A 26,825-nucleotide genomic window follows, 5' to 3' on the forward strand; every position below is an offset into this window, starting at 1 on the left:
CCTCTCTGTGTAAGTACAGTATGTGATTAGCATTAGCAGTTTATTATTAACAGATTATTAATGTTACCATAGAATCTATGTTGAGTCTGCTTTGGCAGAAAAGAAAATCAGTTAGAAAAGAATACAAATTAAATACATTTGTAGATTTAGGTCATTATTTAACATGAGAGCTATATGTTTCATTATTAACACTATTACAGGTTTCTAATGTATAATAAACAGCCTGTAGAGGTCAGTATATCACACATGCACACTTCCTCTCACAATGGGCTGAAACATGACAAACGGGTCACATGACTGGAATGAAGCCTACTGGGTCACATGATGAGGGTGTGTTTAGTGTGTGTGTGTGTGTGTGTGAGTGAGTGAGTGAAAAAGAAAAGGCATCAGTGATCCATGATGCGGAGGTTTCCCGATACGATTTTGTTTTCCAGCATGGAGCCGGCGGGGATATCGATCCGATCCCCGTGGTTGGCGATGATGATGACGGTGCCCTGTGAGGAGGAAGGAGGACGTTAGAACGGGGTTTAATTCAGGCAATAAACCAGTGACAGCCATCATTTCTGAGTTATCACACTCAACCGGAGAGGCTTTTAGCTTAAATACAAATTCAATGTTGTGCTATTTATTATGGAGCAGTTTTAAACCCCACGAAGGATACAGACGATCAGAATAAACTTTAGGTTATTTTTTTAACACAAACAGAACAGTGGCATTAAATACTCAAATCAAACAAACTCAACCGCACCGCCAGTATCATTTTAAAGTTTAAATTAAAGCACCAAGATAAAAAACAGGGTCGTCTTTCAAGTCTTTAACAGAATTACTGGATTTAATAGTTCAGTAAACAAAAATCAACAAACCTTTTAAAACTCATTTCTTATTTCACATGAAAGTTTACAACGTTGTTGTTTTGAGTGGAGACTTTTTTACCTTGACTGAAACGTTTTTCCCGAGGGTGACGTCTCCAGACACCGTAAGGTGGTCGAGCTCCAGCATGTCGGGGATGCTCTCGAAGCGCGTCAGATACTCCTGAACCTGAACACACGAGGAACAGTAAAATACTCAATACAGTAAAAAAAGATTCTTTTTTGTGATTTGGCTGAACTAAACTTAAAATGTTTGCTGTTTAGTTTGAACACAAATCACTTTAAATCCTCTCAGAAGTTCTCAAACACACCTGAGCTCACAGCTGTTTACCATGTTGTCTTGTTTACATTGTTGTTGTTTTGTAGCTACCTTGTTGAAGGAGCTGCCCAGCTTGACGTGCGGTGTCGTGGGGAACTCCCTCTTGGGGCTCATGGTGAGCGAGCCGGCGTCCAGGCTGTACAGGTTGGACATGACCAGCAGCAGGTCCGACGTGGTCTTCACGGGCAGGAAGCGGCTGCGAGGCACATTGATGCCCAGAGCGTTGTCGAAGCATTTGATGGCGGCGCCGACCGCCGTCTCCAGCTGGACCACGTTCTGACCGCCGTCCAGAGTCTGATGGAGGCAGAAAGTTTATTTTATGATTTATGGAGTGACACAAACATATCATAAATCATACATTTGACTCAAATATGTCAACAAAATGAAACAAACATTTATAACACAGCTTTAAACAATGTTCACATTTCTGCAAATTAGCACATCATTGATAAGATAATGCATGATTTGAATATTCAAACATACATATTCAGATCAAATGTAATATAAAAAATATTTGTCTTAATGTTAGTCATCAACTAGGGAAGTTTCATGTTGATATTAGTTAGTTTATTTTTGTACCCAATTCTCCTCTAATGTCCCCTCCTAAATATATTTGGTATCGTCCATCCCTAAGCCCCGCCCACATGTCAAGAGTTCACTTGCGTTTAGTTAACGCTCACAATTCTACAATTCTACAACTATCCAATCACAACGCTCAAATAAACCGCGCAGTATGAAGAGGAACTAACGCCTCGTCTCTGGAGTCAGAGTCCGTGTTTCCCAGTCGGAGTTTCTCCAGGATTTACCGGTGTCTTGGCCTGAGTTAACGCAGACGTTGCTGACTGTGACTGACCGATCAACGGTACCGTGAGTACCGGTGTATTTACGGTAAATTATCACCGTTTCTTAAACTGCCGCTGTTATTGTATTTCAACTTCCGGGTTGGTTCGTTTGTGGGGATCCGCGGTAAAACCCGGAGCGGAGTTCTGTGTTGTCGTTCTTGTTTTGTGGCTCTGTTCTGGATTGGACTGGACTGTTCTGGGTTGTGAGGAAAAACAACCTGGTCTTTACCGAGTGGACTGAACTCTAAAAGCTGAATTGAGTTGTATTTTGTTTTGAATGTATATATTTCATTGCTACTGGGTATTTGCTTTGTTGTTTTTTATGGTTTGACTGAGCTTTTTTACTTTGTATCTTATTTAATAATTATTTGTAGGACTCCTTCATTTAAAAGCGTCAAATCCAGCAAAAAACAAATAGGAATATTAATAAGAACAATACTAATACAATAATTATCAATAATACAATTAATAATAATACTTAAAATAATATTATGACCTGGATCTCAGGTAAAACTACTAGAAGGAGTCGAGTAACATTCACCACTTCATGGAGGTTTTAATCTTAAGAACCTCTCTGAACCTCGGGTTTACAGTGGTAGCATGTAGGGGGCCACAGTGCTGTGTAACATGAATGGGCCCCTCTAACTCTTACCTAAATGGGACCACACACACACACACACACACACACACACACACACACACACACACACACACACACACACACACACACACACACACACACACACACACACACACACACACACACACACACACACACACACACACACACACACACACACTTATCTCCCGTTACGCAACACTTGCTGTGTCACGGTGTGTGTGATCCTGGAGCCGAGGGCCGGAAAATCACATCTTTGGGCCGAGGCGGCAGTAATCAGGAACGAGGTTCAGCGGTGAATTTATTACACCGGTTGCAGATTTGCATATAACGGAGCTTCTCCAGTGAGCACAAGCACAGCGTGATGACCAACATAACATCAAGTCACATCACGTCAATGTGTTCGCTTTGGAGGGCAATAAAGGATAAACATCATCAGATCGTGCTAATCCACACGAGGGGAACTTTCCCTTCATGTTCATTCAAACAGCAACGGTTTGCTGCCTCACTTCTATTTGGACTCTTTGCTTCTTTAAAACATCTGTAAAAAATTAACTAGAGCTGCACAAACATGCTCAGTAAGAAAAAGGAAGTGATATTTTAACTATAATATTTACTTTGACTTTGTCTCCCTTATGCAATCACACACACACACACACACACACACACACACACACACACACACACACACACACACACACACACACACACACACACACACACACACACACACACACACACACACACACACACACACACACACACACACACACACACACACACACACACACACACACACACACACACCATGTGGGGCAGATGAGCCACCGGAGAGGAGGCCAGATAACTGGATTGGTCTGAAGCTCCTTTTCTTTCCTTTTGTATGCAAAACCCTCGCCCGACAGCAGCCGGCTCAGAGAGCGGAGCCGTGCACAATCTCAGAGAGGCTTTTAGAGCGTGCGCTTCGTTGGCTTTCCCTCCGAGTGAAATGATTTATTCAGAAGCGTTGGGTCTCTGTGGGGGAGACAGCCGTGTGACGGACGTGGAGAAACGGGACAGATGATGTTTGCTGGTTATTGAAAGTAAACGGTTTTAATCTGAGCATCCATTGTGAAGTCAAGTCATCCTGACGTGAGTCATGATGTAGTTAACCGAGGAGAGTTTCTTTCCGTCTCCCATACTTCATGTATGTCATACTTTCCTGTATGAAAACTGTGTCCTCCCAAAACCACTCGTTTGCTCTAAGCAGCTTCCACTATTTATTGGCTTTTGGGGGAAAGTGAACAAGGAGTTTAATGTTGCTGGCTGCTACAACTTGAGTCTCCTCTTTTTTAAAGCTGTATATTTGGCTACATTTTGGAAAGTTTTCACCATTAAAACTATGCAGAATTCACTATTAGCAGCCAATGTTAGCAGTGTACACATGGATGTAAAGACGGCTATCACTGGATTACTTTGTGTCTGAAGAAATCCTAAAAACGTGGAGATCCTTAAGCAGGTTCTGCTGTTACATGATCACGTTTTTTATTTTTTGGATGTTGGCGATCTCCTCGTGAGGTTTAAGTCCTAAAGGATCAGAAAACGTGTGTCATGATTGACTCAGTTTGAAAATATAAATGTAGCTGTTGAGACTTAGTTTAAGGACACTGTGGTAGAGCTGTGTTTATCAGGCTGAGTCACTAATCTGTGTAATGTAGCGGTGAGTTACATGTTCTCACAACTTTGGTCTGTTTTTGACATTAATTCTAAAGTCTTTACCTCTAATTCTTTACTAATCTGAATCAGCGGGAAACCTGCAGTAACTACACTCTTTCTTATTCCCTCGTCTGTTGGAAGGAAACTACAGTCCTGACCGTTAAAGTATCTTTGTCTGACTAAATGAATGCCCCACATTTATAGATTAAATATGCTGTTTCAATTTGAACATTTTACACTTTTAAAATATTTTAAAATTAAAAATCACATATTGATCTATCCGTCTACGGTTTTATTTATATCAGTTGAAGATATAAAGAGGAAATTAGAAGGTGAGCTGGATTATCTCGTCTCCTTTTTTGCCTTTTATTTGATCTATTTTTCTCTGGTTTATTTAGTTTCTACTGTTCCTTTAGATTCATAAGTGGGTTTCATCTTTTGGTTTTAAAACTGTGAAACTGAGCAAAAAATGATCCTCCTTTAATTTGGTGCTGCTACTATTCTACTTCCTCTTCACTGGATCACTGCGTCCCTCCTCCGCTCACCTTGGGGTTGGCGATGATCTCCAGGTCCATGGCCTTCTGCTCCTGCAGCCTCTGGATGGCGTTCAGCGAGATCCACAGGTTGTTGGTGTTGAAGATCTTGAACTTTGAGACGGATTTGAATTCGTCCACGTGGGCTTTGGGCACCTGGGCGATCTCCAGCAGACGCAGCTTTCCTTCGTACTGGATCAGCGTGCCGCCCTGAAAGATCAGAGTCCTGTTTTACAACGTGTTCTTATAATGCTGCTGTGTTGATGTGTTGGTAGTATTTTTTATTCTATTGATCAAAACTCATTCAGGGAGTTTGGGACAATTTCTTCTGTGACAGTAGTTCCAATTAAAGCAGTTGACTAGTGATGGGTTAGGATGGGGATCAGGATAAAATAAAAACAAAACACTACATTTCTATTATAGTATATAATCGTGGATATTACTTGGGGAAAAAGCCAAAAGTCTTGCTTGCTGTCATGAAACAGGAATAGTCATGTAAGAAAGACCAAACTCTCACAATGTTGGTATTTTTATGTCTTTATTCTTTATTTATTCATCGGGACTTTATGATTTATTTATTTATTACTTAAGATTGTTCACTAAAAAATGATATTCGCTCAGCAAACACGTGTCTCTCTGTGATGCAATGAGAATATTAGTTTCTCAGAATGGCACCCAAACATACTGGCATCACTTTAAGTTACATTTAAGAGTTTTATTTGGATGATTTTTGGGATAATATTGTGAATCGCAATTATTTTGGCCAGGATAATCACAACATAAAGAACTTCTACTGCTCACAGTCTGTAGATTATTAAAGTAGTGAGGACACATTTCTAGAAAATGTGTCACTTTTTCGTTCGAGCGCCACAAATTAAATTAAATGACATTATATTTGGGTGGAGGTATGAATCTTGAACGCTTGGCACATTTTTGAATCTCTTTGTTTACTCGACTGTAATTTGTTTTGGTGGCATTTAGTCTGAACTGAATTGAGTCTGTAGTTAAAACATCACGTCCATGTGTAAACACTGTAAGAAATTAATATATATATATATATATATATATATATATATATATATATATATATATATATATATATATACACTGTATATAACCTCGTCCTCCACGTACCTTGACGTCGGCGCGCGTCTTATCCGTCACCTCCATGATGAACTCGCAGCGCTTGCCGTTGGGCTGGCTGACCAGGTGGTCCAGGATGTGCAGGTCCACGGTGGCTCCCAGGTTGTCGATGTTGGACACGAAGATGTACTCCTTGCCCTGCGCGATCAGCTGGTCCAGCAGGCCCGAGTTGTAGAAGCTGGCGTAGATGTCGCCGTGGCCCGGAGGGTACCAGCCCTCTGCGCTCTGACCCGTCATGCTCATGTTGGTGGAAATCGGGAGGAGGGACTCTTTGTTGACGCGAGGGTACCTGGACAGAAGAAGATCGGACATCATGTCAGTTTAAAGTTCACTTCTTGTGATTATTACTTTATAAACAAACAATATCATTATTTACTGTCTGGTCATCGTACTGGATGGTAGCTCAAGAATCTCCTTTTATTGGTCTGGTGTATGTGCATCTCTTGGATTCCTTGCACAGAAGATTAGGTTTCATCACAGTTTTGCTTCATCTAGTTTATTTAAACCAGGTTAAAATGTCATCCGATTTGCGTTGCACAATTGAAGTAAATAACTTTGAACTTAACTGAACTTGTATCTTCTTCAAACTCTAGAATCATCATGAAACTCCGTTGGGTTTCTCTTTCTTTCTTTCTTTAAGGAAATGCACTTTAGCTAGAAATGAATCAGCTTAAAGTGTAAAAGTGTGGCTCAATAGAGGGAACTTTGATCTAGTCTGGAGGATTAAACCCAAACTGAAACCTGCATTTCAGTTATTTGTTTGGCCACTTGGGGGCAGTGCACCAAGACAAACACAACATTCTGTCAGCTTATACAGTCGTTATGGGGACATGTTACCAAACAGTTGTCTATTTACACATCCGGCAGACCCAGAGCACCACCTCGGCCTGTCACCATATAACTACAAAGAAATAATTACAATAAATGATAATATTGTCATTTTAGGACCATTTTATGCCTATGATCTGATATTATGGCACAATAATGCAATAAAGAGTAATAAACTATTAATTCTAAAAGATATTCAGACAATGGAATGTGAAAATATTAAAATATTCTATATAAATAAAACTGACATTCTGACAAATATGCAATGTATTTAATCACAACGGGCCATAATTAAGGTTATAAAGAATGATGGAGATAATGTCCATAACTTATATATGTTAAGTTGTTAAAATGATCGAGATCATTATGTCAATATATATCGTATGATAAGTCTCTAACGTAAAAATGATCACGTCATATATCGTACGATAACTCGACCTGTAATTATCTATGTTCACCTGATGAATGTAGGTTTGATATTCACTCTCCGTTGAGGGAAATGTTTGACATAAATGATCATCAACTCACTATCAGAGAACAAACAGATGAACTTCAGTCTGCTGACGTTAACAAGACGAACATCACAAAGACAAACAACATCTTTTAGCTCCGCATCATCGTGACATAACGCTGTGGAAACATAAGTAGCTCTCCGTGTTCCACTTGAGTTTCTTCTTTCAGTATCGCTGCAGCACTTCAAACAAAGCCTGAGGGGAGCAAATTGTTTGCAGGTGAGGCGACATGCCAAAGAGTCCGAGTCATCGCCGCTGTGTGCAGAGATCAAAGGGTTCCTAAGAAGGATCGGCGTCAGGTGGAGTTAGAGAAACCGCGTCATGAGATGAAGATATTTCAGACAGCTGATGAGAAGGTCAGCTGGGAGGAGCTTCACCGCTTTGTTTCAGCCGGCTGTTCTGGGAGGACGACTCAGACGAGTGGGTTTGATGTGAGCTCATTGACTTCAAAGGTTTTATGTTCTTTCAGACGCAAGAACATTTTGTTACGTCCACAGAAATGTCTCCGTTTCTTTGACATCTTTGTCTCAGAACACTTAAGAAAACATTCGTCTCATTAAAGAGAATTTTCTTCTTTTCCTCCTCTTGAAGATTTTAAACGTGACTTTTCTGCTTTACGTCTAAAACATCTAAACCTGTGATGTTGAGTTGTGAACTTTCATTTTCTCAGATGTTGAAAACAACTTTCAAACCGCCTGTCGATGGCGTCCTATCGTCTTTGTGCATCCGTCAGTGTTGTAGTAGTGCCAAAAGCTATAATAATTCATTTAATTTGTATTATATAATCATAAACATACTTTTTATTCAGTTTCAACACACATTTTATGATACACTTGTAAGAGTCTTGGTGTCTTTTGTTGTTGTTTTGATAAGAAAATTACATATTGTGTGTTTTTAAAGTTTTTCGTCACATCTTTCCAAAAAACAATCATTTTGAATCTTTTTCTAGTTCTTTAATTCAGTTATTACAAGGAAACAGTTAGCGTGATCAGCTATTGTTAGCTGGATTTGCATTTAAAATAAAACTATTTTTGGAATCTTTGCAGGAATTGGGATAAAGTCAAGTTTTAAAAGAATAAAAGAACAAAGACTGATTATTTAGTCTCCTTGGTTTATTTTGAATAAATAAGTGTACGGGCAATTCTTTGAATGTGTCTGTTGCACCAGATAGTGTGATGTGATGAGCTGTGAATTTAATTGGCTTTTTTTATGAATTTCTCTCTCAGACTCTTCGTTCTCCCGTTGATTGACATTCAACCATTAAAACCATGAAGCTACAGCCTCCAAACATCACTGCTGTCTGAAAACTGCTTTGTGCTGCACAGAACATACAAGTGCTCTAAATAATTCAAAGGGAAACCATGAAACCCAGTTTCCACATGACTGACAAATGGAGACACCGAGGCATTAAATATTGACGCGTGTCTCCATACATTACAGCTCACTTCCTGTCTGGAAACACAGCGGAGGCTTGTCCACCACTCAGACACTGAATGTAGACCCGCTCATCATCGGAGTTCATTCAGTACTTTTGAGTTCAATGCTGCTACATCTCCTCTTAGTCTAATATCTCGCTCAGCACGTGTTTAGCGTGTTTAGCGTGTTTAGCGTGTTTGCTCACCTGCTCTGGTTGAAGGTGTGTATCTTGACGCGGAGGTGTGTGTACTTCTGCAGGATCTTCTTTGTGTCCTCATCCGTGTTGAAGGAGTTCATGAGAACCAGCGGCACGTCTGTGTTGTAAGTCTTGTTCAGGTGCTGTGGGGGGTGTGGGGGGGATAGAACATTGACTTTAGCGCTAGCATTATTAGCATCCAGACACGACTGACTCGGACCAGGAGTTCTCAACCTTTTAGTCATTTAAGGCCTGATTGAATCTGATTGTTTAAAAACAAAACATCACAAAAAAGGGAACAATAAACTGGATTATGACCATAGAGTGTATATAAGGAGTGGACGTAGTCATCGTTTACGGTACCCTGCTTTATGGTCTGTTTGACTCTAAATGGACCATCATTTACTAAATGAACATCATGCTGTGTTGAAGAAGACTTGAAACTAGAGATTGAGACCATAAACTCATGTTTACAATGTTTACTGAGGTAATAAATCAAGAGAGAAGTAGAGTCATTTTCTCATAGACTTCAATGCAACCAGAGGGAAAAGAGTGTTTTAAAATACGTCTGCATCGGCTTGACTTCTCAGAACCGGAGGTTGCCGCCTGGTTATGTCTCAGTCAGCTGTAATGATGAATATAATATAAATATCCCTGCCTGCCATTATGAATACAACTTGAATGTCATTCAGAGTCATATTTCCTCTGAGCTTTTACTGGTGCAGTACTGAGAGACAGACGTCTATGGAAAGTACATTTACATGTTAGTGGTGTCAGGTGTACATGTGTACATACAGTATGTACATGCAGATGTTAACCGTATATGTGCTGCAGAAGTATTTATTTATTTTTCTCTTTTAGAAAGACTGATAAAGAACTGAGATGATTAAAGTTGAATGTCTGCCACTAAAAACATTTCTGTTGTGTTTGAGAGTCTCTGAATACAAACGTAAGTGTCAGTTATATCAGTTGGACTTGTAGAAGTCGTGACGTTGACGGTTTTTAACTTTATTTATATTAAATACAAAAGGAGGGAAACGCCTGAGGAGAGACGGAAGAAATCACCAAGAATCAAATTCAGGATGATGATGAGAGAAGGAATAAATAGACTTCTTTAACATCCTCGTTTTCTCTTTAATAACCAGGATGGGACTTGGCTTTGTGTAAACGAACGTCTTATTTACAAGACTTTAACGGTGCATGACTGTGTTTAACTGACCCCCAGCTCTGTGAGGGAAGTGTCGCTTCAGGATGTTCAAGAGCTTTGTTACACCACTCCCACAGCTCACACACATCCCAACGCAAACAAATTAAAAAGACTCAAACCCACCGGCGACGCACGAGAACGCTTTGTGTGAGAGGCAGAACGTGAGCGATGACGAGGACCACGAACAGCGAGCCTCAGACATTTAGTCCAGTGTGGAGCAAACAGAGGGCCGGCGTGCACAACGAGTCGTCTTAAAGCAGAATCTGTATTTCATTAACTGTTGTTATGTTTGTCATGAACATAAGAGCATTATTGGTTGTCTTCATTTCATATTAGAGATATAGAAACGAAATGTGGGGAGAGAGTTTTAAAATGTTCTAAATATTAGAATGTTTTACATTTTATCCTCACAAGAAGTATTTCATTTAAGGCTGCAGATTACAACAAAATACCAGTTTTCTACATAAAACTGAAGTTTCTGTGTTTTCCTTCTGTTCTTCGCACATTTCTAGGTCGAGGTCGACGACTAGCGGCGCCTGCTTTGGTTGTTTTAATGAATCAGAGAATGATTGTGATTGGTTGTGCGTACACAGTCCCTCACTAGCAACACTCAGAGTCCAACAAGCCTTAAATCAGAGTAAATGATTCTCCATCAGACTCTTGTAGAGTAATCGTAGAAAATGAGAACAAAGCAAAGTTTCTTTTTGTATCGAGCAGCAAAAAATAGTTGTAACATGACGCGTTTGAGCTCATTTATAAATAATAACTTAATTTATGGAGCCGTGCACATCACTGCGTTCTCCACAACACGGTGCTGCAAATATTTCAGAATTAAAGCCTCGTGGTAACAGATGAAGGCATTCCGTCCACAGAGACGCACTCGGGGGGCTTTTTAAGTTCGACTTCATCAACTTAACTGAAGTATTAACGAGCTGAAAGCAGCTAATGTTCAGCAGCCAGGTGGCTCCATCCCAGAAACAGTCCAATCGTCCTCGTCTCCGCTAAGTGTGAGAGTACAGGACTCTGTTAGAGGTGTGTGTGTGTGTGTGTGTGTGTGTGTGTGTGTGTGTGTGTGTTTATATGTGGGATTCATTTTCTCTCTTTTCTAAATGGGCCGATTCAGTCGGGAGGTAATCTGAGCAGAAAATGGAGAGCAGTGACTCGGACACAGAGAGCAGTGTGCTGGGAGGACACACACACACACACACACACACACACACACACACACACACACACACACACACACACACACACACACACACACACACACACACACACACACACACACACACACACACACACACACACACACACACACACACACACCCTGTTTAAACTCAATTACACAACAGAGCTGTCTGACAGATTCATGACACATTTCTTTAATCTCTTTAAGCTGCTTCAACATGTGAGTTATTTATTTCTTTATTTAACAAACTTAAACAAATCAACAGATTACTGGTTTTGCCGATGGACACTGTGCATTTAAAAAAAACGTTTTGATGTACGATCAGGCACGAAAAACCACAACCCCCCCCGTAAACATACACATACACACTGCTCGCCAACAGACCCCCCCCCCCCCCCTCCAGGTATCACACTGAACTCCTTTCAGAAGAACCTTCAGCTCTTTTTTCCAAACACTACAGTCTCTCTGGAACCTCCGATACATAAATAACAGCAGCTTGAGCTGAGAGGACGCTTCACACATGTTTGTGATTGTATGTCTATGAGAAGGAGAGGATTTGTGTTCTTTTTCTTTTCTAGCTCGGGCTGATGTATTAAATTCCTCTCAGAGACGCACAACATCTCCACATCAACATGTCCACAGACCAGTATTACATCGGGCAACACATCACTTCCTGCCTCACCCATCCTGATGTCACATATATACGCCTGTGTGGTAATAAACCTGACTGACAAATCTGTGCCACAGTAAGACGGTGATTTGTAAAAAGAAGTCCGTCAGCTCTGGTTGTGAGAGAGAAAATGATCTTTTATCCCCGGAGGGATTCATGGTCTGAGGTTACAGGACGGTAAAACATAAAAACAACCAACTAAAGGAACAACTCAGCAGCAGAAAAGTGAGAGTTTCAGTGCTTCTGTCTGCACGGATCCATCAATTCTTCTACAGTGAAGATCCAGAAAGACTTTATTTGGTTCTTATGTCGAAACTAAATGAGAGTTTTCTCCAGTGAGGTGAAAAGGTTTTGGGGAATGTTCTCCTGTCTGTCTTTGGTTAAAACCAGGCGGCAACCTCCGGTTCTTTAAGTGAAGCCGATGCTTCACGTGTTAAACCTGCATTCTCTCTAGTGTCCACCAGGGGGCGACTCCTCTGGTTGTATAGAAGTCTATGAGAAAATGACTCTACTTCTCTCTTGATTTATTACCTCAGTAAACATTGTAAACATGAGTTTATGGTCTCAATCTCTAGTTTCAAGTCTTCTTCAATACAGCATAATGTTCATTTAGTAAGTTAAGGTCCATTTAAAACAAACAGAGAAGTTCAAACCTCAGTCTTTTATCAGTAGTTTACAGTTTGGGGTGACCTGCCCTCCTCACTTCCTGTGAAACTCTACTCTCTGCTATTTAGGTCAACATTTCTGTTTGTTTCCTGCTGTGGCACGCTCTACGTCACTAACACGTAGGAAAATAAAGTGATCGGGGCATTTCTAAAAGTTATATTCGCTCCCTTTTGTTCTGCTGATCTGAATCCATCACTCAAAATCAGTTGCAGCCCTATTATTTACACATTAAATAATACGTCAATAATACGTCAATATTATCCCTAATGTCACGATAACATGACGTAAGGACCAAAATAAAGAACTACTGATAATGAAGCTCTGGATCCCTCTGAACGGCCTATTTAAACTCTTTAAATCAAGCACGGTCAGGTGTGCCGTACCTCGATCTGCTGCACCGTGAGGTCCAGGAAGGTGTTCTCGTTGCGGACGCTGATCAGGCTCTTGGGGCCCTTGCACCCCATGCTGGTGCCCAGGCCCCCGTTCAGCTTCACCACCACCAGCTTGTTCAGGCAGTCGGCCACGTTGTCCGGCAGACCTCTGCCAGCGATCTTATCGTACGGCTGGATCTGCAGGAGAGAGAGAGACGGGGGAGGAGAGCACATTTAAAAACAGCTTTACTGCTCTTATGATTTCTACTCTAATGCGTCTTTGGCTGCAAAGTCAGCAGCACTTCCTGTTGTGGTCGTTTCATGTCCATATTTCTTGAAGTTTACTGATTTTTTTTGGAAACAAATTAGTAAAAACGTAACGTTTTTGTGTAAATGTTGCAGATAATTGGTTACGACGACTTAATGCACAACACGTGTGTGTGTGTGTGTGTGTGTGTGTGTGTGTGTGTGTGTGTGTGTGTGTGTGTGTGTGTGTGTGTGTGTGTGTGTGTGTGTGTGTGTGTGTGTGTGTGTGTGTGTGTGTGTGTGTGTGTGTGTGTGTGTGTGTGTGTGTGTGAAGCCACATTACTGAGTCAACACTACAGCTCACACATCAGCGTATTCGTACGTCACGTATCGACCTGTTTCAGTGTCTCTCCCGCAGAGCAGGATAGGAAGGAGTGAAGGGATACGATGTGAGAGAGGATGATGTGTCCGTCCAAAAACAAGAAAGCTGTTTCACATTTAGTGAACCCCCGAGACACCACGCTCTGTTTTAAATTCACAGGAATGTCCTCTTCAAGTGAAGAGAAAAGGGAAACAGCAGCAGGATGTGTTTTCTAACAGAAGATCACGCCGCTGTCGCACTCGCAGTCGTCGTGTTTCTCCACGTTTCATTCGGCCTCGTTGGATTTCACTCTGTTTTTACTGCGAGCCATGTGAAGAATCATTCGGGGACAATTCTAACCAGATGTTACAACAGCTTTCTGTTAGGAAATGAGTGTTCCTGTCAGTTGGTTAAGTCTTAGCAATTAATGTGTCAGTGATTTATGAAACGTCAATGACAGCGGACCAAGTGAAGCCAATGCGTCACGACTCCTCTGGTTGTATAGAAGTCTATGAGAAAATGACTCTACTTCTCTCTTGATTTATTACCTCAGTAAACATTATAAACATGAGTTTATGGTCTCAATCTCTAGTTTCAAGTCTTCTTCAATACAGCATGATGTTCATTTAGTAAATGATGGTCCATTTAGAGTCAAACAGACCATAAAGCAGGGGATGCTTTAGGGGCGGGGCTACACAGTGATTGACAGGACCAGAGACTTATACGGCGTCAAGATGGCGACGACCAAAATGCAGAAATCGAGGCTTCAAAACATCAGTCGAGTGCTGTCATGATGACTACGTCCACCTCGTATATACAGTCTGTTGTCTTTAAGTTTATTTTTTGACAAACACAACATTTTACAGCAGAGAGAGAGGCCAGCCACGGATTATAGTTTTGGATTAACAGACGCACGCCAGAGGGATTCAAAATGTTATACAACTAAAACAAATATGGTTTACACGACATGTTAATCAGCAGCAGTGGAGGAGGAACGATGTCTGCAGGACGCTTGAGTGCAGCAGAAGCACCGACTTAGTGCCGATCCATCAGCTTCACAGTGAGCAGCAGGTCTACAGCAACACTGATGTAGAGATGCTCACATACTGTTTACATTGCTGACAGTAAAACTTGGCATTTTCAGCTCCCGTCAATCACCACAAGAAGTGCCCATAAAAAAAAGCTCCATCTCTTTCCGTTCGTCTGCACACTTTTAAAATGTAGAGATGAATAATTTCCGCTCGTCAGCTTCGAGGATCTGCAGCAGAGTGAGCCGTCAGCAGAGATGGGCAGTATTTCTATTACTTGTATTTGAAATACGTATTTCAAATACTTTTGAGTATTTTGTAATTTGTATTTGATAGGGCCGATTAAAAGTCGAACGTAATTTGTAACAAAATACTTCAGTGGAGTAATTTTGTATTTAAAATACTCAAAATACTTTCTCCACGAATCAAAAAACAGTTCACGAGTTCAGTCTTCAGATCTTCAAGTTCAACGCATTGTCTGCCGAGGTAAATATTGTATCTGAGTGTGACAGATGTCAACTAGCTTGATGTATAATTTATATCTGGGTCTGGCTACATAGCCTATTGTATATACATGGTGATGGTTATAATATCAAGCGATCGATGCCAACATGCTAATGACGCTAGCATGCGGTCTAGGCTAGTGCATAGCCAGTGTTTAGCAAGTTAGCTTATCAGTGGAGTAGCTAGCTATAGGAAGAGGGAGATTGGGAGCTTGTATTTCATATGTGATGAATATTTTCTTGTTGATATAAAGCCAAAGTTTATGGGCTGTTAAGTCCCATTAATAAAAATATATATATACATAATCAAGTTGTTGTCTTTCAATAGCTTTGCTAAGTTACACTGACATTCTGTGACTGTTCTTCCTGTTTGTGGGGTTCACCAGAGCTTTGTGTACATTATATGAACCTGAATGCTCTGCTATACCACATTGTGAGAAAACGGAAAATCCAGAAAAAAGTATTTCCTATATTTTAAATACAAAATACATGTATTTTGTTACATTTTCTGGCACCAGTATTTTGTATTTTGTTGTAATCATTTATTTGGGGGTATTTTGTATTTTGTATCAAAAATTCATCTCTGGCCGTCAGTCAAACTGCTTCACGGACTCAAGTAGATGCTGAATCATGAACTTGTTTGGGGGAGGATTTAGAATCCAGCGGTTGTTGTAACATGTTGAGTTTACTTTTCTTTCCTCTCACTCACAATGATGTTTGCTCTTCTGTTTCTTCCTCTCCTCGGCTCTAATCTTCTCTCTTGTCTTTACGTAACTCCCTCTCTCTCTCCATCTTTTAAATCGCACTTCATTCATCTTCTGCCGCTCCGATCTCCAAAAAATAAACGAGGCGTCTGAGAATTGGGGGGTGATGCGTTGTGCTCCTCACTGGCTGCAGAAGGACAGGCAAGGCTTTGTGTTTCCAACTGAGGAAGTTCTGTTTGTGTTCAGTGAGACAGAACCAAACACGGCCGACAAACGGCAGGCGGCCTCGTCTCTGGCAGGAAAACCGACCCAACGTGTGAGGTTGCATTTGGGAAGAATATTCTATTTCACAACAGGAAGTGGGGACATCCTATTGGGCAACACATCTTGTGTGTTTTAACTGGCAGAGCTGAATATTGGGAGAGTCAGAGAGACGGGTTCCCTTCCTCGAGCACACCTTTTAGAAGAGAAGCCTTAATTATTACGTTTTAATTCTTTTAAACATAATGTTTATAGGTTTCACAGCTACGTATGCTGAATGAAACAGGATGAATTGTCAGCAGAAGTACCGCTATGAAAGAGTAATAATGAAGTAAAAACGCACAAGAGATCAGAAGAGGTTTTTAATATTTAAATTTTGGAAAAAGTGTTGTTGTGTTGCCTACTTGGTAATAATGCTGCTATAAATGTGGTTAATCAATTAATACATATTTAATAAGTTGATGATGAATGGACTATGCAGAACATCTGCATTTGGTTTAATCAGTCAAAAGGAATTTGTCACTTTTTGGCACGTTTTTAATGGTTGATAACTGATATTTAAAGCACAACTTAATTAAATACTGTAATCTATTATTAGTGCCACAGTCAGCAAATCATTAGAAATCATTAAATATAACGATATAGTTCATCAGTAGGAAGCTAAATAATGATAAATAGACTGAATGGTTGAATTTACAATATTTCACATCTAAAATATTGATCTTGCAAATAAATAAATGAATGCTTTGTCAGATGTTGGTGTGTCTGGTCTACTGGGAGCAGTGTTGATCGTAATGATTACAGAATATTAGGGTTTTACTGTTTTCACCTCTTCAGGACTCATAACATCTTTAAAATTAAACAATCTGAGAGGTTTTTAGTTGCTGTTCACTGCAAACGTCCATATTAGGACAAACCAGTCATCTATTTCCTTATTAAATGCTTCTAGTGTAGAACAGCTTTCAACACATCAGTCACATGGGGCCATTCTCACATTCAGTGCTGCTCCTCATATAAAAGATTAATCTCATCACAGTGGAAACGCTTCAGAAAATCACTCATAAAACACACACCAGCCTTCAGACACACGACGGTTTACATGTGTGACATGACGTTTAACGACAGAATAAAATGGTCACATAAAGTCATTTTAATGTGTGTCGGAGGACTGAGGGTGTTGAATCACACTGACAGATTAATTAATGCGTCTGGTGTAGAATCTGATCTAAATTAAAACAGTGTGGATGTAACAAGCGCTCATGTTTCTCCTCATGTTTGTAATCTCATCTTAACCCCTAAGCCATTCACTGCGGCTCTGTTTTCAATTATCTTGTGAGTCATATTTTCTAACTGCCAACACAATAAGGACATAAAAAAAGTCACAGTAGAAGCACATTCTCAGGGTTCTCATGTACTGCGGCTCCATTTACTGCCTGTTTATTCTCAACATTTGGACCAACAGAGGACACTGTGTTCGGACGCCAAAGATCCTCCTTCAGATCAAAAACAACCATTTATTTTACTGACTCCTTCCAAACCTTTCAGTCTTTGAAGTTCACACATCACACGGAAACTGAAGCATCCCTTGTGATCGAAAACTAAGGAAAGAGAACAAGGAAATCCTGCACACGCGACTCAAAGGAACGCTGATGACTCGGCACTTTGTTAGTGACCGACTCCACTCTTCATTCAAAAGGAAACTGTTGTTGTTTGTCTAGTTGGAGGGTAGAGAATAGTAAATGTAGATCTACTGTAAACAATAAACGGGACATTTAGCTCGGGCTTATTAGAATCGGTGTAAATGACTTTACAATGCAGGAAACCTACAGGACACAATGAGATCTGGGGATTTTGGCGACCCTGTTCAATATAAGATACACTTGGATCATAAATACATTTAAGATGAGAATGTTATTCAGGTTGTCTCATCATGTCAGTTTAGAACATAAAGTCATGCGGCGGTTAAACCACGATCCATGACCAGTGGTGCAAAGTCATGAGTACTGTTTGAGGAACTCGTTATTTACTCCCATTTTATTCTAATTTATATTCCAACTCCTCTACATCTGACATGGTGACATTTTACTCCAATAGCACTTATTTGTATTGCTAAATGTTCTTTGCAGACGACATCTTTAAATACACCCATAACATCAGTTCATAAAACATGATGTAAAATATCAATAAAACGTATGATAGATTATAAAGTATGATAGATCCCAAGTTATAAACTTTGAGAGCTCTCTGTGCCAAATGTAATGCCATTCCTGTCTCCGGCTGTCATTTTGCATCCTGCAATTTATGTTTCGTTGACCACAGATTAGTCATTTTCTTCAAACTGGCGCTCAGTAACATGTCGTTAGTTCATGGTTCTCTCCTTGGTTCAAACTAAGTGGATCTGGTGATTCGAGTGTCGACTTGCTGGGAACGAATAGCGTTAACGTTTAGTTGATCCCGGAGCACATTGATCCGTGGCACACTTTTTAAAATAACACACTTTTGAATCTTTGGGGGGAAAGTGAAGTCACGAGTCTCTTACGTCACTAAATTTGTGACTTGAGTAAATACTTCTACCACCACCAACAAAACTATTCTTTCCTGACTTGCATGACGTTCGTGGGTCCTATTGGTCATGAAACATGTAGACATTGAAATCGTACAATACGTGTTCGAGCTGCATCTTGCTTTACTTATTTATTCTCCTCACATTAACCGTGTCGACAGTCTTTCATTAAATTATGACACACAGTGACGGTGGACCACAGACATACTTGTGTAACTCTAGTTACATCAGTAACTTCTATTTGTCTCATTGCTGAACAGGAGATAAAGAGCATTGATTATGGCGAGCAGGAGGTTTGTTAGATGTTTTTCTTTAACTTTAACATCGTCTGCACTAAGAACGATCTCTAATGGCGTCCAAAGTCACCAATCACCATTCTTGTTGTCAACTTATGGTTGATTTGCTTTTTTAAAACAAATACTTTGCAAAGTAATAAAACAAGTGTGTCTCTAATGATTACTGCTCCACAACTAATGTGTCAAAGGTCTCGTTCCTTGAAGAATCGACCTTTTAACCCGAGCTTATTGTCCCGTAAACAGCTCTGAAAGCTGAACTCCTTTCACCTCATTGGTTTAAATATTAATGGCTGCTGAAACTGCAGCTTATTCTAATGTCACTAAACGCCAGCTAGGCTCCTAAAAATGCGCAGAGCGTGTAATTTGATCATCGGTGTCTCCGGTGGGACTCAAACCCCCTCATGACAGCGTTACTGCCATCAAACAGAGTGTATTTACGACTTGCTGATACAATATTCCGCATGGCGGTTGGACGGAACGAATGGGACACGAGGGACACGATGTTCCCTCCGAGCTGACGAGTCCTGAACCACACATCTAGCATTAAGAAAGGTCTGCACACTCGGAGCTTTGATGCGAAAGAAAGACCTAAATATTACATTAAAGGGCTCTTTTTGCTTTAAAGTACATCATCCACATTTCCCAATTGTCCCTGTAACTGGTAAAAACTGTTTGTTACGCAATGCACCACTTAGCGTGTTAAAGGGTACAGGTGACTCACTACTTATCAGTTTCTGTCTTTTTACTGCGCTCAAATTAATCACCTTGGTAGATAAGACAAACTTCAAACTCTTCTCACCACATTGTTGTAGCTTTACAATCCCCCTCTAAAGACTCTTTGATTCTGAACATGAACCGCGTAATGAAAGAATGTATTAGAGCCGACAGAGTGATTTATAGTTCTTCAATAAAACAGATGAATGATTCACAGTTTTGTTTGTCTGAGTGAAGAAACAAGAGTCACAAGAAAGAAACAAGAAAAAGACAACTTTCAAGAGGGAAGTAAGGAAAAAATAAACAAACAGAAACTGCTCTTCATCTCCTGCGCACATTAAATGTGGCATCCCACAAGGTTCAACTCAAGGCCCTCTGTTATTCTCATTATAATTATATATATATATATATATATATATATATATATATATATATATATATATATAACACCTACTTTTCTCGTTTTTATACCTTAATATACCTTAATAACTGAACTGCTTTGGGTTTAACTCACAAAACAAGACATTTAAAGACATGGGACGGACATCTTTCACTACTTCCTCACATTTTACAGACCAAATTGAGACAATAATCGGCAAATTAATCGATAATGAAAAGGCTACATTACTGGTCGAAAGGAGAAACACCTATTTTGTGCATGTAAACGTACTTAGTGACATAATATTAGTGCAGTGTTTTGACATCCGATAAGCCTTCAAACTGGTGGATGTGTGACTCTAACTGGACTTCCTGTATTGATATCTCATCTGTAGATGTAGTAACATGCCTCATTGGTGAGAGGTTATTCCTGTTTTCTTATTGGGTGTTGATTCATTCTTTTTGTTTTTATTAACATTAATATTATTGCTTTCTGGCTTAGTCTTCTCCTGACAAAGCAATACAAAAGATGCATGTACAACACATGTTTAAAAATGATTAAGTCAAACAATATTCACTTGTAAGATGCAGAAACATCAAGATAAAGTTATTTTTTATAGGGATATATGTTTTTCTAAACAGTGGACTTACCGAGTCCTCTGGAGGTCTTTGTATCTTGATCCACTCTATCGACGGACCCTTCACCTGCAGAAATCTGTGGAAAAGATTCTTGAAGCCCTCGAAGTCTTTCCTGGACACCTGAAAAACACAAGGACTTTATTCAAACCTTCATTCATCTCAATCACGAGTAAAATGACGTGCATAAATTAGGATAAATCAATAACATTATGGCCAATCCATTTCAGAGAAGCAGCCATCGCCTCAGATGTGAAATGTGGGTTTGGTCATCAATTAGACATTTATCCTCATTGAGACGTTTATACTTTTAGGGACTAAAAGAAGTCAAATTAAAAGTTAACAAGACGGCAAAACACATCCAAATATTGTCATTTCAAAAGAGAAAATTGTCCAGTTTTAGTGTTTTTTGCAGACTGCTGCTGCACGAGCTCATTCATGAATTAGTTTTTAATATATATATATATATATATATATATATATATATATATATATATATATATATATATATATATATATATATAGTATGCTTACACGAAAATAAGATGACAAAAAAGTAAATGATAAACATTTCTTTTGAAAGAAAATTGATTTTGAATGTGTATTAAAAAGCCGAACAATCCATTACTAGAGGCTAGGAGTAATAAATAACTGTCACACTGGAGACCTGCCCAGTGCTTCACACCAGTGTGTAACTAAAGTGTGTGTACTCTACAGCTGTGTGTGTGTGTGTGTGTGTGTGCGTGTGCACGGCTCACTGGCTTGTTTAACTGAGAGTGTACAAAAGGCTTTTACTGTAAACACTTAGAAATGAAAGTGTGGGTGTGACTGAGGGCCTGGTTAACATCTGACAAACCGTGTGTGTGTGTGTGTGTGTGTGTGGGTGTGTGTGTGTGTGTATAGTCAAGCAATCTCTAGTGGCAGCTTTGTCTTGTTTCTATTGAAGTAGAAACAGATCAAATTCTGCTAGTTTCTGATGAATTGTGTCCACTCCCGACACCAGGATTCATCTTGAGGACACATCTACAGTCTCTTTGCTGCATTATATCACGACTCAGGCCGATTAAACAGATGTTTGTAATCTTATGACGTATACTTTATGCACGTGTGTGTGCGTCTGTAAGCATCTAGGTGGAGCCCCTCCATTGGCACGACTCTACGGTATGTGTCACTGTTGTGTTCATCCAGCGGTCGTGTGCGACCCGAACCACCCCTCTAAATCCCAACCACATGGCGAGATGTTGTACCTCTCGCTCTGCTCCTCTGCTGGTGTCCAGAAGCTTCTCCAGCTCCGTGTGCATGGAGCTCTCCAGCTGCTGCCGCATCATTTCCTGGAACTGAGCCATCCCTCCGTTGGCCACTCCTTTGCTCAGACCTGAGCAGGAGAGAGAAGTGGAAGACGAGGTCTTTAAAAAACACAGCTGCAGGCATACTTTGAATTCTGACATTTCCTTAACTCAAACCATCTGTTGCAGCCTCCTCCTGCCTCTGAACACAAGTAGAAAAATGGACTTTTTTGTAAGTTCTACTAGGATTCTATTGTCGATACAGAAGCTGGAAAACCCCCAAACTGTAACGGTGTGGAAAACTCAATCAAGAGGGTGCATCAGTCCTTCAACAGCTGGAAACTATTCATGTAAATTTACAAGTAGAGCAGCCACCTCTTCAATGGTTAGTCGACTTATCGGTAGTTCTGGTCTCAGTCGACTAGGTTTCTTTAGTCGATTAGTCGTTTTTTAAGCTTTTTTCATGTTGAATGACGTATTTAAAAAGAAACGTATGAGCACATCTCTGGTGAACACAAGATTTAAAGAGGTGCTTTTGTGTGATTCCTAGTGGACAAACTCAGTTTTACAGATCTGTCGATTCAGTCAACTAATTGTATGAATGTTAGTCAACTCAGAATTTCTTCTGTCGAGGTACTAGTACATCAGATTAATCAATTTTGTAGTAGCGCTGACCCCGCTTAGTCAGTTAGTGGACTAATCCATTGTTTTGGTCTCAGTCGACTGAGCAATTCTTAGTGGAGAAACTCTGACCTGATGATTCAATCAACTAATCGTATGAATGTTAGTCAACTCAGAACTTCTGTGGTGGAGGACAGCTCGATGTGCTAGCACAGAAAACTTAGTCCAGAGCTGTAAAGAACAATTCAGAGAATTTTCAAGCAAAAAAAAAGCAAAACATTTGATGTTTCTGGGTTCTTAACTGTGGGAATTTGCTGCTTTTCTTGCTCTTCCGTTATTGCAAAATCTACTATTTGGTGGTTTTGGTCGGATGAGCCGTCACCGTTTCATTGCTCATCCTGCGGTCCTCATTGGGGATGTCTGAGGTTTGTTATCTCGGCGTCGCTTAGCGCTCGTTATCAGAAGAAACGTCAATATTGTCAGAGCTTTTGCGTAACTCATAAATATAGTATATGGCGCATAATATATGGCTATAAAACACAGATAAGCCTCAACACTGGAGAAACCAGGTAATGTAAAAAAGGTCATGTAGACGTTTGGATGTGTATCTCAGTCCACGAGGAGTTTTTAGTACATTACACGTTTAAATCACACTTTATAGGGTCGATATTAGATCATCGCGCTACAGCTAAGGTAGTTAAGAAACGGCGTAGACATTTATACATTCGATTTTTAACAATCTAAAACATCAACATTTGGCCTCATGAATCACGTATCGTTCAAATATTAAATCAGGCCAAAGGTGAACCCTCAACAGCTGTGTAGTTACCTCAGCTGTGCCAACGTGAATGGAAAACCTTTTGCCGTGTACACAATAATAATAATAATAATAGACTTTTATCTAGCAATTAGCCAGGCATTGGTCAAACTCGTTCACTGCTGACAAAGTAAAACGTCACGCATTCCAAAGGACGAGAACGACCGGTAGGGCGACATCAAATCACTGTAAGATTAGAAGAAATATGTGATCATATAATTACAACAAACAGGTAGGTGTGGCTGCACATGAAGCAGGAGAATGGAGAAGGAATAAATATGAACATGTTCTTGATCACTTTGTTTGGACCATTTGCCTTTTCTGCTGAGAAGATAACTGAGACTTTTGTGGGTTTTGAGGCACTGATGGCCTTTAAATGTCATTAATAAATGTTTAGCAAGACATAGATAGTCCTCACTTTAGATGAGGTCACACACACAACACTTAACTAACGACTAGTAACTACCTGAATAATCATGAATTGCAGTATTAATACGTGTTTATAAAGCATCTATTAACATAGTCCCTAACCATTAGTGCATATCTAAATCATTATGTACATAAATGCATGAATAATGTACATCTAAATACGTTCTTAATCATTTACTAACACTTTATAAAGGATGTTATTAATCATCTACAACTCCTTAATAACTGGTTTGTAATGTATATATAATACTTGGTTTACAAATGTGGAATCCATCATTTATAAAGTATGAAAACACAATCATGAAACACATAATAGACGAGCTTATTAATCAAGAATACAACATTTATAACTGTTATAAATTGCATACTAAGTGTTAATGTGGGAACAATGCTTTATAAATGATGAATTAAATGTTTACTCATACTTAACTATCCATTAATCTACTGCTTTAAGGATTCATTGCATGCATAAGTAAAGTGGTCTATAATATGTCAGAAATAATAAATGCCCATCACTGTTTCCTAGATCGTGAAATCGGTCATGTTTGCAGTTTTTTGTACCTCATCGTCCAATTGAATTATTTACAGATAGTCATCAAAACTACAGTTGTCAGCACATTGAGGGTTTTCTTTAGAACGCTGATTGTTGTATTTATGGCAGAAACGTGTAAATTACCGGCAGGCTGGCTGCTGATTTAACAGGAAACATAACATGTATAAAAACAGAAGTGGTGAGATAAAAACCAGTGAATACACTGGAGGACTTTGGCCATTTAACTTGTTAAATTCCAGCACGAGGGTGTGTTTACTGCCCCTCTTCAATCATGATCATGTAGAGATGTAAAGGATAGTGTAAAGAAGACTATACTGATAACTGAATAACTCACGATATCAGAGCTTTGAAACGAAACTACTGTACTAAGAGGAAACAGGTCAGAGCATGAGGTTGGCTTTTGTGGATGATTTAGTAAGGAAAAACACATTTCAAAATAAAAGTACAGGTATGGCTCTTTTTATCTACTTGTACATAAAAAAGGTTGAGAATGGATTACACACAACCTCTATAATACTACTTACCTTCTAGGTAAAGTGCCATGTTTACAGCTGCCAGTTCAGCAATAGTTAAATAATAAAAAATTTAAAAATAGAGCTTCAAGCTAAATGTCCCAGAGAGCGAAGCGTCATTGAACGTACATCCCGTAAACTAATTAAAAAATACAAAGGTGTCCTAGCAGCAGACGGGTCATATATCCAGGTGTGTACAACCGTTCTCTTTTTTTAAAGTCCATTCACAGATAAAGCTCTGGAGGCGGAGACACACAAGCATCCAGTCACTCTTAATGTTGTCTCTCCGAGCTGCGGCATAAAGTAGTCCCTGAACATGGATCTGGATCGGATCCTTTATCTGCTGCCTCTCATTTTTTCCAGCCCCATTTTTCTTTTTCTTTTTTACCGTCTACTACGTCACAGTTCCTGCCTGTGAGGCTCGCGACGTCACTGTGTTTTTTATTACCCTTTCAGCCCCTTTTCTTTTTTTTGTACTGCTATCAAATCGCCAATTATTAACCGACGAAACTCACTCTATTGACCCTGATCCGCATGACCTGTGTGACGGGTAACTTCACACAAGCGACACGGAGGCTGCGGAAATGAATGAATGATGGACGGTGTGTGTGTGTGTGTGCTAAGGAAAACAATTAACTCCCCTTCAAGTGTGTGCTCCCTTCAGTTATAACCCTTAACCATAAAGATAACTGTAGTCTACGATGGTGCCCTGAACGCCACACAGGTCCCTTTTTCCCCGTTTTTGATTATTCGACCGATGACGTTTAAAAAACGACCGTTGGGCTAATAGCTAGCGTAACGATACGATCACGAGCTCCACTCGCTTTGGGGTAAAATAAACCGTCGGTAGTGTCAAGCGACAAAGAGGTGGAATGTAATTCGATTTAAAGCCATGTTCTTACTGTGTGACTTGAAGGTTGCTGGCGGAGGAAATAAGGTCGAAGGGTCCTGCGAGTCTGAACCGAACGACACACAGCAAAACACCGCAGAGCAGACAGCAGGGGTACACACACAAATATATAAATATATTTATATCTTTTTATTTTTTTTTATAGGTTTTCACCTTAAAAACACTGGCTCCTGTTTCCCGTTGACGTCACAGGAAAATTATTTAAAAAAAATTAAACTGCTAAAGGAAACATTTAGTTTGAAGATGTTTGTGTACAGCAGTGCTCTTTCAGCCAATGGGAACGTTACAGGAAGACAGGCAGCCAATGAAAAGGTTGGTATGACCGTGACGCAGACTTTGACAACCAATAGATTTCTGCAACGTGCGATTTGCTTTCGGACATTTCCGGTATAAAGAATGCAGAAATAGTGATTTAAACTACACCAAGATAACCTCATTATTTAGTACTGACCTTTGTACTTGTATAAGAGCTTTAAAGTTAATATTTTAAAGAATACATATACTATTATAATACGTAGTATCACACTGATTGGGCAGCAACATCCCAGTAGATTCACATCATTAATGTTGAAATAGTGCATTGTGTTTTGGGTACATTTGTCCTTTTTAATGATTAACCTTTTTAAACCAACACATTGTGACTTTATTATTATTATTATATAATCATTTCTGATGCAGCTGGGAGAGGGTAAACTAGTAGTAAATACTGCCCCTGCCTGGTGAAACTGTGACACTGCGTACTATTGTACTCCTATCGCCACAATACAGGTCACAATATTTCAGCCAGATGTAATTTCATGTAATCAAATCATGGGTTTATTTGAAATATTCTTTTTCCCTGAAATATATTTAAAAATCCCTGCTGGAAATGACAGACATTACTTTTTATAAGTAGTCCAGAATCATAAGCATCAACTTATTACATTATATTA

General features: G+C 39.7%; 1 protein-coding gene across 1 annotated transcript; it reads right to left on the reverse strand.

Annotated features, from left to right (window-relative positions):
- Positions 1–351: 351 nt before the first annotated feature.
- Positions 352–25,302, reverse strand: ugp2b (UDP-glucose pyrophosphorylase 2b). Its single transcript, XM_079168745.1, has 10 exons — positions 24,996–25,302; positions 22,013–22,140; positions 20,781–20,888; positions 13,088–13,273; positions 8,982–9,115; positions 6,012–6,309; positions 4,890–5,087; positions 1,240–1,482; positions 934–1,038; positions 352–494 (listed from the first exon to the last, which is right to left on the reverse strand). Exons 1-10 carry the CDS (start codon positions 25,012–25,014, stop codon positions 387–389), a joined length of 1,527 nt encoding a protein of 508 aa, XP_079024871.1. The 5' UTR covers positions 25,015–25,302; the 3' UTR covers positions 352–386.
- Between the last annotated feature and the right edge of the window lie 1,523 nt (positions 25,303–26,825).

Source organism: Pholis gunnellus (assembly GCF_910591455.1).
Source record: "Pholis gunnellus genome assembly, chromosome: 11".
In the NCBI taxonomy this organism is placed as follows: Eukaryota; Metazoa; Chordata; class Actinopteri; order Perciformes; family Pholidae; genus Pholis; species Pholis gunnellus.

What these genes read in the sequence shown, in the direction of transcription:
- ugp2b (XM_079168745.1), bottom strand. An exon ending in AGACGCGCGCCGACGTCAAG is followed by an intron (nt 5,088 to 6,011) that starts GTACGTGGAGGA and finishes CTGATCTTTCAG; the next exon opens with GGCGGCACGCTGATCCAGTA. An exon ending in TGGGCAGCTCCTTCAACAAG is followed by an intron (nt 1,039 to 1,239) that starts GTAGCTACAAAA and finishes TCGTGTGTTCAG; the next exon opens with GTTCAGGAGTATCTGACGCG.